Here is a 14424-nt window from a genome sequence, read left to right on the forward strand (position 1 = left end):
CGCAGCTTCGCTACCACATCCTGTACAAAGCCCTGCCACCACTTTCTGTAAAGAGAAGCAGTCCTGCTCCCACTTCCTGTATAGATAAGCAGCCCCGCTCCCACTTCCTGTATAGATAAGCAGCCCCGCTCCCACTTCCTGTAAAGAGAAGCAGCCCCGCTCCCACTTCCTGTAAAGAGAAGCAGCCCCGCTCCCACTTCCTGTAAAGAGAAGCAGCCCCGCTCCCACTTCCTGTAAAGAGAAGCAGCCCCGCTCCCACTTCCTGTAAAGAGAAGCAGCACCGCTCCCACTTCCTGTAAAGAGAAGCAGCACCGCTCCCACTTCCTGTAAAGAGAAGCAGCCCCGCTCCCACTTCCTGTGAAGAGAAGCAGGCCTGCCTCCATTTCCTGTAAAGAGAAGCAGCACTGCTCCCACTTCCTGTGAAGAGAAGCAGCACCGCTCCCACTTCCTGTAAAGAGAAGCAGCACCGCTCCCACTTCCTGTAAAGAGAAGCAGCACCGCTCCCACTTCCTGTAAAGAGAAGCAGCCCCGCTCCCACTTCCTGTGAAGAGAAGCAGGCCTGCCTCTATTTCCTGTAAAGAGAAGCAGCACTGCTCCCACTTCCTGTGAAGAGAAGCAGCCCTGCCTCTACTTCCTGTAAATTGAAGCAACCCTGCTCCCACTTCCTGTACAGACACAGCCCTGCCCCCACTTCCTGTACAGACACAGCCCCGCTCTCACTTCCTGTAAAGAGCAGCCCCGCTCTCACTTCCTGTACAGACACAGCCCTGCCTCCACTTTCTGTAAAGAGCAGCTCCGCTCTCACTTCCTTTACAGAGAAAGCCTCGCCCCCACTTCCTATAAAGAGAAGCCCTGCTCCCACTTCCTGTACAGAGAAAGCCCCACCCCCACAATCTGTAAATAGAAGTAGCTCCACCCCACTTCTTGTAGTGAACCACAGCCCCGCCCCCACTTGCTATAAATACAAACAGCCCCGCCCCCACTTCCTGTAATCCGTCTTGGAGTCTTTGGGGTTAGTCGCAGATTACATTAAAAAACAGAGAGTGACCTGCAGGTTATAAGAAAGACTCTCAGTCGCCGGCACTTTGGGGTGTTTTTTTTGGGAGGAAGTGAGACAACAGTTTTAGATCACATTATCTATCAATTAAGACCTGATTTCTTGAAAATCCAGGGACATTTTAACTCTCATACAAAACTGATAAAGCCCCTGCGTTTGGCCTCCGGTACAGAAATATTTTCACTTGGTCTCTTTCCATCCTAGCAGGCAAATGTTATCATTCTCAGATTAATGGAACTGCACGAGGCCTAATATTTTGCACTTAGGTGCCATCTTATGGTACTTTACACGTTTTTGTTTTTTTCTTTAACTTTTTAACAACCGGGTAAAATCATTCTCACAGCAGCCAAAGGCGACGTTTTCTGAGGTGTTGCCTATTATTGTTTAATCCTGACGCACAGGCTGCTGCATAGGGCCTCGGACAGCGAGGAATGACGATCAGGGGCCAATAAGGGATGATGATGGGATTCTGGCAATATCCCCTTGGATGTGGTGATCAATAGTGAGTGCAACATCAAAGGTGCTTGACAGAGGGAGATTTCTCATGACTGACCCATGAAAAAAAAAAAAAAAAAAAAAAATTTATTGGGGAACAAGCGTCTATGGAGCGATGCCACAACTTCCAAATGTAAAGGCAAGCTGAGAGGTTCAATTTAAACCAGAGTGTCATGTAAAATTGTGATAAAGAATATTTAACAAGAAAAACTTCTATAGTTAGAACTACGTTACATTTCCACTGGATGTCCTTACCTTGTAATGGCAAAATTTTCACCCCAAACTCCTCCAGGTATCCCAGAGATCGTATCAAGTCCAGCTCTTCCTGTATGGAATCAGGACAGTCTGTAATCAGCTGTAAGCAGCTCCTGTAAGGGTGAATACAAGAACGAACTGGCACTTTAGGGTGTGAAATTAAAGAGATATTCCAAATGTTATTTAATTGCTTTAGTTAGAATGAAAACAAGTTTGTAATTGACTTGAATTTTCTATCCGCTTTCAGTCTCCTGGAATGAGAATTTTTATCTTACATAGTGTACAGCTGGTTTCCATGGAGCTCAGCCATTACTGCTTGTCTGAGAATGCATGCGTGGTAGGTACATCCCAGTAGAGCGGTTACAGCCTAACATATCAGTCAGCTCTCTTCTTCAGCCCATTGATTTCTATACAGCAGTTATCTGCTCAGCTCACTCCTCTCTGCCTCTTGACCATTGTCACGGACGTGGTTTGTGGATCCACTGTGACACGGACCGTGGAGAGCCTGGAGGGGCGTGACTAAGCAAACACCTGACTGTTCACTAGAGCCTCTGATGGTGAGGTTAGACTTGGTTACCGATGAACGCTATTTGCCACTCCAGGACAGACCAACGCATGCGCAGCAGCTGCACCAAGAGGACAGACTGGTGGAAGCAGCTGGCAAAGTTTGTATTAGAATGCAGCAGACAGAGTTGGCATCAGAGTGCAGCAAGCAGGATTTGCACCAGAGTGTAGCAGGGACTGGTATGCAACCTTACACAACTTAAACTGTAAAACTAGAAGGTTACTCAGCCACCCCCACCCCCAGTGGAGAGGAAGCAATACATACATATTGCCTCTCAACTATTGGCTGGGGAGGAAATAGCAAGCGCACGGCTAGAAGCCCGGCTGGAAGTGCTGCTGGGAGCATGCTGAGCATGAGGAAGAGAGGAACCGACCGCAGTGCGGGTGCCAGAAATAACATGCCGGAGACCCTGCCTGTCAGAGCAGGGATCTGGCATAGCGCTAACAACCATCCCCTTAACTTTCAGAGCTGGTCACTTAATCATGACTCTGAGCCTGTGCAAATGTCCTGTTATCGCTATGTGTAAATGTATTGATAAGTGTAGACTCAGAGAAAAATACTGATTTAATGTGTTACAGCAGAACATGTGCTGAGCTTTAAAGTTCTAATATTACAGCTCTGCTACATACCAGAACTGTCACCCAAAGGAGATTTTCATTTAGAAAAGTTTCATCTTTAATACACAAAAGGTACTGTACATTATATATATATATATATATATACACACACATATATACACACACACACATATATATATATATATATATATATATATATATATACACACACATATATATATACACACACACATATATATATATATATATACACACACACATACACAGAGATAGAGAGAAAAAGAAAAAAAAACATTAATGATCCATAAAATATGCACATTTCATGCACCTGTGGATTTTTGAAACATGCTCTGATAAAGGTTTGCACATTTTTGTGCATTAAAAAATAAAAATAACATATAATAATAACAATAAAAAATAAGCTGTGGAATTTGTGCGAATTCTGCACAAAAAAAAGCTAAGGATTATTGTCATTTAGGAGTAAAAGACTATCTTCAAATCTGCTGCATATCTTACATTTACCCGAAAATGTCTGCAATATGCAAATCGAAAAGGTCTGAACATATTCCTGTAATAGCCCACCTTTACTGTTCAGGGCTGTGCCCAATAACAAGATTGTTGACGGTTTCCAAAAACAATATCAAAGAATTATGAATTCAGCTCTGGAGTCTTATAAATAATGCAAATATATACAGCATACAAGATGCAAACTAGCATTTAAAGTGTGCGCTGATCAGTAAGATATACCCAAACCCCATTGATGGAAAAGGACTTAACAACTTGGCACAACTCCGTAAAAAAACCCTTAAAAATGCTTCTTCGTACAACAAGTTGAATTGCGCCGAGCTGCAATACTAGACACAGCCTTTAGATAAGGGTGGTGCTGTTTCTAGATGAAAACCAGGCATGTTTTCCTAATCCTGAACAGCCCCTTTAATAATGCATGAAATGTCCACTTTGGAGTAGATTTCTACTTAAACAACCAAACAATAGAGACACAGGGGCCACACATTTATTGTCAGCCAGCAGCGCACAGAGGGAGGGACGGGGGAATTTATGCACAAGTGGAATATCGAGTCCTGCTGTTTAATCAGGGTCGGAGGTTTTATGTGCAATTATGAGCCTAATTAAAAAACAGTGACTTCTTTATGTAGCCAGGGACGCTTTCTCTTGGAAAACATTACGTCAAAGGACACAGTATGTGTAAGGTCATCGCAGCTCAAGCTGCCATACTCACTGCACCACCATACTCCCTGCACCGCCATACTCACTGCACCGGTGTCAGCTGACCTGCATGAGTGCACACATGTATTACCCTTTAAGGCTCCTAGCCTATTGCATGTAGCAGGGGCTTACAACCACGGCTCCTATCTGGCGTGTGACTTTCCGAAACACTAACCTTAATCCCACACTTAATATTCCCCACAGCAGATAGTCTCTTTAGTCTCTTAATAACCCGAAAATCGCAACCAAACCCCCTTTTGGGGGGGCAGCATGGTGGTACACCGCTTGGCATTCATGCTTTACAACACTGTGGTCCCAGGTTGGAATTTGACCAAGGGGAACATCTGCATGTAGTTTACAAAGAACCTTGCTTACAAATGTCTGACCGTATTGTGTACGCAGCTCTCATGCAGACCCATGTGATTCCAAATTAGAGACTAAAACAAGTCCTTTAACCAGTCCATCTGCAATCTAGTAGGAACAGGTCAGGTCCCCAGCTGTCAGACCCGGCCAGAGACCTTGGGGAGAAGACAGAATCCAATTAATACTGCTTCCGCCTTTTCCTTTGTGGGCCGTGCAGCAAATGGAAGAATCGGAATCACTGCTGCTTCAGTAGAACCTGGAGATTACACTATTGTCTGAAATCTGCCTGGCAAATCAGAACGGCTGGATCCTAACAGACTCCGATCATTTGGGCCAGCGAAGCCAGGCACAGCACAGGGCTGTTTTCCCCTGTGACTGGGGCTCTGATGGATTCCCCAGTTACAGTGGGCGAAAAATAAATGTTTCCCAAAAATCTTATGATTTCTAGGAAACAAATTATATAAAAATATGTCTAAAACATTAGCAAAAAAATCCCCACAAAGAAAAAAAAAAATCTTTTTTATATGTAAAATACATTTTATTACATACACATTGCAAAGTTCTACACGTATTATGCATAAACACAACCATAAGAACCTAAAGAATTCATTCAACGGATTATTTGGCGTAAAAAGTGAACAAGTGAAAGTAAAACAATATAAATAAATAAAAATTGTGTGTGTCAAAGAAAAATTAAGCAGTAATTAATGTGTACACCAAAAACATCAGACAAAAACAGAACTTCGTACAGCCACATCAACATAAATTATGGCTGTTAAAAAAAAAAAAAAAAATACATTAAAACAAAATGGGCCCATCAGTAAGTGGGATGAGCAGTTTCATGAAATGTGTCCCATACTATTATTATTTATTAAGTTTTGCTTATATGAAACCATCATATTCCGCAGCGCTTTACAGACATCATCATCACTGTTCCAAATGGGGCTCATTTCAGAATTATCAGAAAGATAATTGGAGGGATCCAATGGCTGGATATCCTTAAAGACAAAAATGTCCAGGAAGGATGGGAAATCTTGAAAAATGAAATTCTCAAAGCACAGTTGTTAACAATTCCGAAAAGAGGGAAGAATAGGAAGCATTTAAGGAAACCAGGATGGGTGAACACAGAACTTAAGCACATGCTAAAAAGGAAGAAAAAAATGTTTATAAAATGGAAAGAGGGAGGCATATCTAAAGAAGAATATAATGCTGTCTGCAGAATCTGCAGGGCACAAATCAGATTAGCTAAAGCTGAAAATGAATTGAGGCTTGCAAGAGATGTCAAAAGCAATAATAAAGGATTTTGGGGATATGTCAAAAGTAAAAGAAAAGTCAAAGATGCTATAGGATTTTTACAGGATGAAAATAATGAAATGGTAAGACAGGATGTTGAGAAGGCTGAACTTTTAAATTCCTATTTTGCATCTGTTTTCTCTCAGAAAGGAAATGTAACACCAACTGTTATTCACTGTCCTATTAAGGGAATAGAAGAATCCAGGATATCTATAAACAGAAAGATAGTGAGGAAACACTTAGCTAACCTAAATGAATTCAAGTCTCCAGGTCCAGATGAATTACACCCCAGAGTACTGAAGGAGATAGCAGAAGAAATTTCTGAACCACTCTCCATAATCTTTGAAAATTCTTGGAGAACAGGAGAAGTGCCAGAAGACTGGAGAAGAGCAAATGTTGTTCCTATCTTCAAAAAGGGGAAGAAGGTGGACCCAGGCAACTATAGGCCGGTGAGTCTGACTTCTATACCAGGAAAGATCTTTGAACAAATTATTAAACAACATGTAAGTCAATACCTGGATAAGAATGAAGTGATCAAACAGAGTCAGCATGGGTTTGTAACTAATAAGTCATGTCAGACTAACTTAATTTCCTTCTATGACGGTATCACTGATTGGGTGGATCAAGGAAATGCTGTAGATATAGTATATCTTGACTTCAGCAAAGCATTTGACAAAGTCTCTCATACAATCCTTATTGAAAAAATGACTAAGTATGGAATGGACAAGGCAACTGTTAGGTGGATTCATAGCTGGCTTAGTGATCGGACCCAAAGAGTGGTCGTAAATGGCTGCACATCCAGTTGGAAGAATGTCTCAAGTGGGGTACCACAGGGCTCTGTCCTGGGCCCTGTATTGTTCAACATCTTTATCAACGATTTAGATGAAGGAATTGAGGGTAAACTGATTAAATTTGCTGATGACACAAAGCTAGGAGGGATAGCTAATACTAGAGAAGAGAGAGAGAGGATTCAAAAAGATTTAAATAAACTGGAGAAGTGGGCAGTAACTAACAGAATGGTTTTTAACAGGGAGAAATGCAAAGTACTACATCTGGGCAATAAAAATGAAAAAAGCATATATAGAATGGGAGGAATAGGGCTAAGTGACAGCACATGTGAAAAAGACTTGGGTATACTAATAGATCACAGACTGAATATGAGTCAACAGTGTGATGCAGCAGCAAAAAAGGCAAATGCAGTTCTAGGATGTATTAACAGAAGCATACAGTCTAGATCACGTGAAGTCATTATTTCCCTCTACTCCTCTTTGGTCAGACCTCATCTGGAATATTGTGTCCAGTTTTGGGCACCACATTTTAAAAAAGACATCAACAAACTGGAGCAAGTTCAGAAAAGAGCGACCAGAATGGTGACCGGTCTGCAAACCCTGTCTTATGAGGAAAGGTTGCAGGATTTGGGAATGTTTAGTTTGCAAAAGAGAAGACTGAGAGGAGACTTAATTGCTGTCTACAAATATCTAAAGGGCTGTCACATTGTAGAAGGATCAACTTTATTCTCATTTGCACAAGGAAAGACTAGAAGCAATGGGATGAAACTGAATGGGAGGAGACACAGATTAGATATTAGAAAAAACTTTTTGACAGTTAGAGTGATCAATGAGTGGAACAGGCTGCCACGAGAAGTGGTGAGTTCTCCTTCAATGGAAGTCTTCAAACAGAGGCTGGACAGACATCTGACTGGGATGATTTAGCGAATCCTGCTTTGAGCAGGGGGTTGGACCAGATGGCCCAGGAGGTCCCTTCCAACTCTACGATTCTATGATTCTATGATTCACACCCTAAATTCCCTATCGGTATGTCTTTGGAATGTGGGAGGAAACCGGAAAACCTGGAGGAAACCCACGCAAACACGGGGAGAACATAAAGACTCCTTGCAGATGTTGGATTGAACCCAGGACCCCAGCACTGCAATGCTGCCCTGCTAACCACTGAGCCATAGTCCTGCAAAAACTGTGCTAAAAAAACTTAAAATAAACAGACTGCAGATTCTCAGCCTCCCTTGGTCCAGGTCCTCGATGCTGTATCAGTGCTGACGTTTCGGGTGCAGTAGTGACGTAATGTCAGCAGCGCCTTTCAGGCTGCAGCCAATCACTAAGCTCAGCAGGCGTGCCACAAAGCTCAATGATTGGCTACAGCGGTGATGTACGCTATACAAGTCATGTCACCACTGCAGCCAAAACACCAAGAATGGAAGTATGGCGGGGAGTCGGCACTGGACTCAGGTAAGGGTGACTACCTACTGAGTTATTTTAGGTATTTTAAAGAGTTTGGTACCCACTTTCCTGAAAGGGAACAACCTCTTAAGCCTCATTCCGAGAGGACATGACACGGATTCTGGCACTGTTCTTGATCCTGCACTTTTCCATTACTAAGTTGTGATTGTATTGCATGTGCATTATTGAGACTTGGGCGCCTTTGACCCCGTTGTCGTTTCACTGATTGACTTTTCATGGACCACGTTTGGAATTGTAGGAACTAACCTTGTGTCACCCTCACCAGCATAGTCATTTCATCCTTGACAAAGTCACTCATGTCCTTGCTCATTTGTCATCGCTTTGAATTCAGCAACTTCAAGAACTGACTGTTCACTTACTGTCCAATATATCGCACCCCTGACAGGTGGCAGGTAATCCATGATCTGCAGATCACCTGTCAAAGGCTGATCGGTGGAAACGGTCACAAGAAAAGTAATCTGTACCTGATAAAATAAATGGTCTGGAGCAGCGTCGGACTGGAACACCTTGGGCCCACCAGAGAAAATCATTCTTGGGGCCCACTATGTAGCTGCATAGAGTTAAATACCAGACCACCAATTATGCGGTAAAACATGCTAATATCCGGGTATAATATAAGGTTGTACATGTCTTAATTATGTAGCAGGAGTTGGGGTAGCCCCCTCATAGAATATAAAGCAGCCCCCTCACATAGTATAATGCAGCCCCCTCATAGAATATAATGCAGCCATCTCATAGAATATAATACTGCCCCCCTCATAGGGTATAATACTGCCCCCCTCATAGGGAATAATGCACCCCCTCATAGGGTATAATACTGCCCCCCTCATAGGGTATAATACTGCCCCCCTCATAGGTCATAGGGTATAATGCACCCCCTCATAGGGAATAATGCACCCCCTCATAGGGAATAATGCTGCCCCCTCATAGGGTATAATGCTGCCTCCTCATAGGGAATAATGCTGCCCTCCTCATAGGGTATAATGCTGCCCTCCTCATAGGGTATAATGCTGCCCCCCCATAGGGTATAATGCTATATAGATATATAGATATAGAGTTAGATAGATATAGATAGAAAGATAGATGTAGAAATAGATAGATATAGAGATAGATAGTAGATAATGGATAGAAAGTAGATAATGGATAGATATAGATAGAAAGATTCATAGAGATAGATAGAGATAGATAGATATAGAAAGAAAGATAGATAGATAGATAGATAGATAGGTAGATAGATAGAGATAGATAGAAAATAGCTATAGATAGAAAGATATAGAGATAGATAGATAGAGAGATAATAGAGATATACAGATATAATAATATAGACATATATAGATAGATATAGAGATAAATATATATAGATAGATGGCTATAGAGACAGATAGCTATAGAGACAGATAGCTATAGAGACAGATAGCTATAGAGACAGATAGCTATAGAGACAGATAGCTATAGAGACAGATAGATATAGAGACAGATAGATATAGAGACAGATAGATATAGAGACAGATAGATATAGAGACAGATAGATATAGAGACAGATAGATATAGAGACAGATAGATATAGAGACAGATAGATATAGAGACAGATAGATATAGAGACAGATAGATATAGAGACAGATAGATATAGAGACAGATAGATATAGAGACAGATAGATATAGAGACAGATAGATATAGAGACAGATAGATATAGAGACAGATAGATATAGAGACAGATAGATATAGAGACAGATAGATATAGAGACAGATAGATATAGAGACAGATAGATATAGAGACAGATAGATATAGAAAGATAGATATAGAGATAATAGCTAAATATAGAGATATGTATAGAGATAGATAGATATAGAGTTAGAAAGATAGATCGATAGAGATAGCTAGATAGATAGATGGATAGATAGATATAGATAATAGAGATAATAGATAGATATAATAGATAGATATAGAGATAGATATAGAGATAGATCAATAGATAGATAGATAAAGAGAGAGAGATGGAGATAGAGATAGATAATGAGATATAGAGATAGATATAGAGATATAGTGTTAGATAGAAAGATAGATATAGAGATAGATAGATATAGAGATAGATATGGATATAGAGATAACAGATATAGAGATAGATAGATATAGAGATAGATAGATATAGAGATAGATATAGAGATAATATATAGATAGATATAGAGATAATATAGATAGCTATAGAGAGAGCGATATAGAGAAAGATATAGAGAGAAACAGATATAGATATAGAGATAGATAGGTAGATATAGAGATAATAGATAGATAAAGAGATAAAGATAGATAGAGGCAGAGAGAGCGGTAGATAGAGAGATAGATATAGAGAGAGATAGATACAGAGATCGATAAATAGAGAGATAGATATAGATAATAGATAGAGATAGATAGATAAAGATAGATAATAAATATAGAGATAACAGATAGATATAGAGATAGAGTAAGATAGAAAGATATAGATAGGTAGATATAGATAATAGAGATAGCTAGATAGATAGACATAATAGATAGATATAGATAGATATAGAGATAGATAGAAAGATAGATAGAAAGATAGATATAGAGATAGATGTAGAGATAGAAAGATAGATATAGAGATAGAGCGAAAGATAGAGATAGATATATATAATAGATAGAGATAAATAGATAGATAGATAAAGATAGATAGATATAGAGATAGATATAGAAAGATAGATATACAGAGAGATAGATATAGAGATAGAGATAAATAGATAGATATAGAGAGAGATATAGAGAGAAATAGATATAGATATAGAGATAATAGATATATATAGAGATAGATATATATAGAGATAGATATAGAGATAGATAGATATAGAGACAGATAGATATAGAGACAGATAGATATAGAAAGATAATAGCTAGATATAGAGATATGTATAGAGATAGATAGATATAGAGTTAGAAAGATAGATAGATAGATAGATAGATAGAGATAGCTAGATGGATAGATAGATAGATAGATATAGATAATAGAGATAATAGATAGATATAATAGATATAGAGATAGATGGATAGATCAATAGATAGATAGATAAAGAGAGAGAGATGGAGATAGAGATAGATAATGAGATATAGAGATAGATATAGAGATATAGTGTTAGATAGAAAGATAGATATAGAGATAGATAGATATAGAGATAGATATGGATATAGAGATAACAGATATAGAGATAGATAGATAGATATAGAGATAGATATAGAGATATATAGATAGATATAGAGATAATATATAGATAGATATAGAGATAATATATAGATAGATATAGAGATAATATATAGATGGCTATAGAGAGAGAGATATAGAGATAGATATAGAGAGAAACAGATATAGATATAGAGATCATAGAATCATAGAATCGTAGAGTTGGAAGGGACCTCCTGGGCCATCTGGTCCAACCCCCTGCTCAAAGCAGGATTCGCTAAATCATCCCAGTCAGATGTCTGTCCAGCCTCTGTTTGAAGACTTCCATTGAAGGAGAACTCACCACTTCTCGTGGCAGCCTGTTCCACTCATTGATCACTCTAAATGTCAAAAAGTTTTTTCTAATATCTAATCTGTGTCTCTTCCCATTCAGTTTCATCCCATTGCTTCTAGTCTTTCCTTGTGCAAATGAGAATAAAGTTGATCCTTCTACAATGTGACAGCCCTTTAGATATTTGTAGACAGCTATTAAGTCTCCTCTCAGTCTTCTCTTTTGCAAACTAAACATTCCCAAATCCTGCAACCTTTCCTCATAAGACAGGGTTTGCAGACCGGTCACCATTCTGGTCGCTCTTTTCTGAACTTGCTCCAGTTTGTTGATGTCTTTTTTAAAATGTGGTGCCCAAAACTGGACACAATATTCCAGATGAGGTCTGACCAAAGAGGAGTAGAGGGAAATAATGACTTCACGTGATCTAGACTGTATGCTTCTGTTAATACATCCTAGAATTGCATTTGCCTTTTTTGCTGCTGCATCACACTGTTGACTCATATTCAGTCTGTGATCTATTAGTATACCCAAGTCTTTTTCACATGTGCTGTCACTTAGCCCTATTCCTCCCATTCTATATATGCTTTTTTCATTTTTATTGCCCAGATGTAGTACTTTGCATTTCTCCCTGTTAAAAACCATTCTGTTAGTTGCTGCCCACTTCTCCAGTTTATTTAAATCTTTTTGAATCCTCTCTCTCTCCTCTCTAGTATTAGCTATCCCTCCTAGCTTTGTGTCATCAGCAAATTTAATCAGTTTACCCTCAATTCCTTCATCTAAATCGTTGATAAAGATGTTGAACAATACAGGGCCCAGGACAGAGCCCTGTGGTACCCCACTTGAGACATTCTTCCAACTGGATGTGCAGCCATTTACGACCACTCTTTGGGTCCGATCACTAAGCCAGTTATGAATCCACCTAACAGTTGCCTTGTCCATTCCATACTTAGTCATTTTTTCAATAAGGATTGTATGAGAGACTTTGTCAAATGCTTTGCTGAAGTCAAGATATACTATATCTACAGCATTTCCTTGATCCACCCAATCAGTGATACCGTCATAGAAGGAAATTAAGTTAGTCTGACATGACTTATCAGTTACAAACCCATGCTGACTCTGTTTAATCACTTCATTCTTATCCAGGTATTGACATACATGTTGTTTAATAATTTGTTCAAAGATCTTTCCTGGTATAGAAGTCAGACTCACCGGCCTATAGTTGCCTGGGTCCACCTTCTTCCCCTTTTTGAAGATAGGAACAACATTTGCTCTTCTCCAGTCTTCTGGCACTTCTCCTGTTCTCCAAGAATTTTCAAAGATTATGGAGAGGGGTTCAAAAATTTCTTCTGCTATCTCCTTCAGTACTCTGGGGTGTAATTCATCTGGACCTGGAGACTTGAATTCATTTAGGTTAGCTAAGTGTTTCCTCACTATCTTTCTGTTTATAGATATCCTGGATTCTTCTATTCCCTTAATAGGACAGTGAATAACAGTTGATGTTGCATTTCCTTTCTGAGAGAAAACAGATGCAAAATAGGAATTTAAAAGTTCAGCCTTCTCAACATCCTGTCTTACCATTTCATCATTTTCATCCTGTAAAAATCCTATAGCATCTTTGACTTTTCTTTTACTTTTGACATATCCCCAAAATCCTTTATTATTGCTTTTGACATCTCTTGCAAGCCTCAGTTCATTTTCAGCTTTAGATAATCTGATTTGTGCCCTGCAGGTTCTGCAGACAGCATTATATTCTTCTTTAGATATGCCTCCCTCTTTCCATTTTATAAACATTTTTTTCTTCCTTTTTAGCATGTGCTTAAGTTCTGTGTTCATCCATCCTGGTTTCCTTAAATGCTTCCTATTCTTCCCTCTATTCGGAATTGTTAACAACTGTGCATTGAGAATTTCATTTTTCAAGATTTCCCATCCTTCCTGGACATTTTTGTCTTTAAGGATATCCAGCCATTGGATCCCTCCAATTCTCTTTCTGAATCCCTTAAAATCTGCCTTTCTGAAATCTAACCTTGACGTCTGAGTCTTCACAGGTCTTCCACCTCTAGTTATCCAAAATTCTAAAATAGCATGGTCGCTACCTCCTAGGGTCCCAGCCACTTTTACCTCCTCAACCATTTCCTCCCTGTTTATAAGGATTAGATCCAAGGTAGCAGTTCCCCTTGTTTTCTCCCTTACCTTTTGGAAGATAAAGTTGTCAGCAAGAGAGGATAAGAATTTCCTTGACCTGTTAGTTTTGCCTGAGAGAGATTCCCAACAAATGTCTGGATAGTTGAAATCTCCCATGACAACCATGTCATATTTTTTGGAGAACTTGGCCATCTGATGCATAAAGAGTTCATCTATATCTTCGGCTTGCACAGGCGGCCTGTAGTAAATGCCTACAATGGTGTCCTTTCCATTGTTCTGTCCTTGTATTCTTACCCAAACAGTTTCCACAGAACTCCCAGTCTCTGAAGCTTCAATCTCTGTGCAGATATACGCGTTTCGAACATACAATGCGACACCCCCTCCTCGTTTATCAAGTCTGTTTCTTGCAAATAAGTTGTATCCTTCTAGTCTTGTATTCCAATCATGTGTATCGTCCCACCAAGTTTCAGTGATTCCAATGACATCATATTTCTTTTCCTGTGTTAGTAGTTCCAATTCTCCTTGTTTGTTGCCCATGCTTTGTGCATTAGTATAGAAACATTTTAGTTTGTGATTGGTTTCTCTTTCTCCAATATTTTTATTAATTAGATTCTTTCGTCTTTGTTCTTCCTTTCCACTTCTAATAGCAGGGTTCTCAATAGCATTTGTCAGGTGTATG

General features: G+C 39.5%; 1 protein-coding gene across 3 annotated transcripts in view; it reads right to left on the reverse strand.

Moving 5' to 3' along the window:
• Positions 1–14424, reverse strand: part of NBAS (NBAS subunit of NRZ tethering complex) — an 816956-nt gene that overhangs the window by 462497 nt on the left and 340035 nt on the right. For all 3 annotated transcript variants that reach the window (XM_073568249.1, XM_073568248.1, XM_073568250.1), the window contains exon 31: positions 1808–1920. In XM_073568249.1, coding sequence (XP_073424350.1) covers positions 1808–1920 — 113 coding nt within the window. The remainder of the gene's footprint in view (positions 1–1807; positions 1921–14424) is intronic.

This window comes from Dendrobates tinctorius, unplaced genomic scaffold (assembly GCF_039654945.1).
Source record: "Dendrobates tinctorius isolate UK_male_01 unplaced genomic scaffold, ASM3965494v1 ptg000021l, whole genome shotgun sequence".
Classification (NCBI taxonomy): domain Eukaryota; kingdom Metazoa; phylum Chordata; class Amphibia; order Anura; family Dendrobatidae; genus Dendrobates; species Dendrobates tinctorius.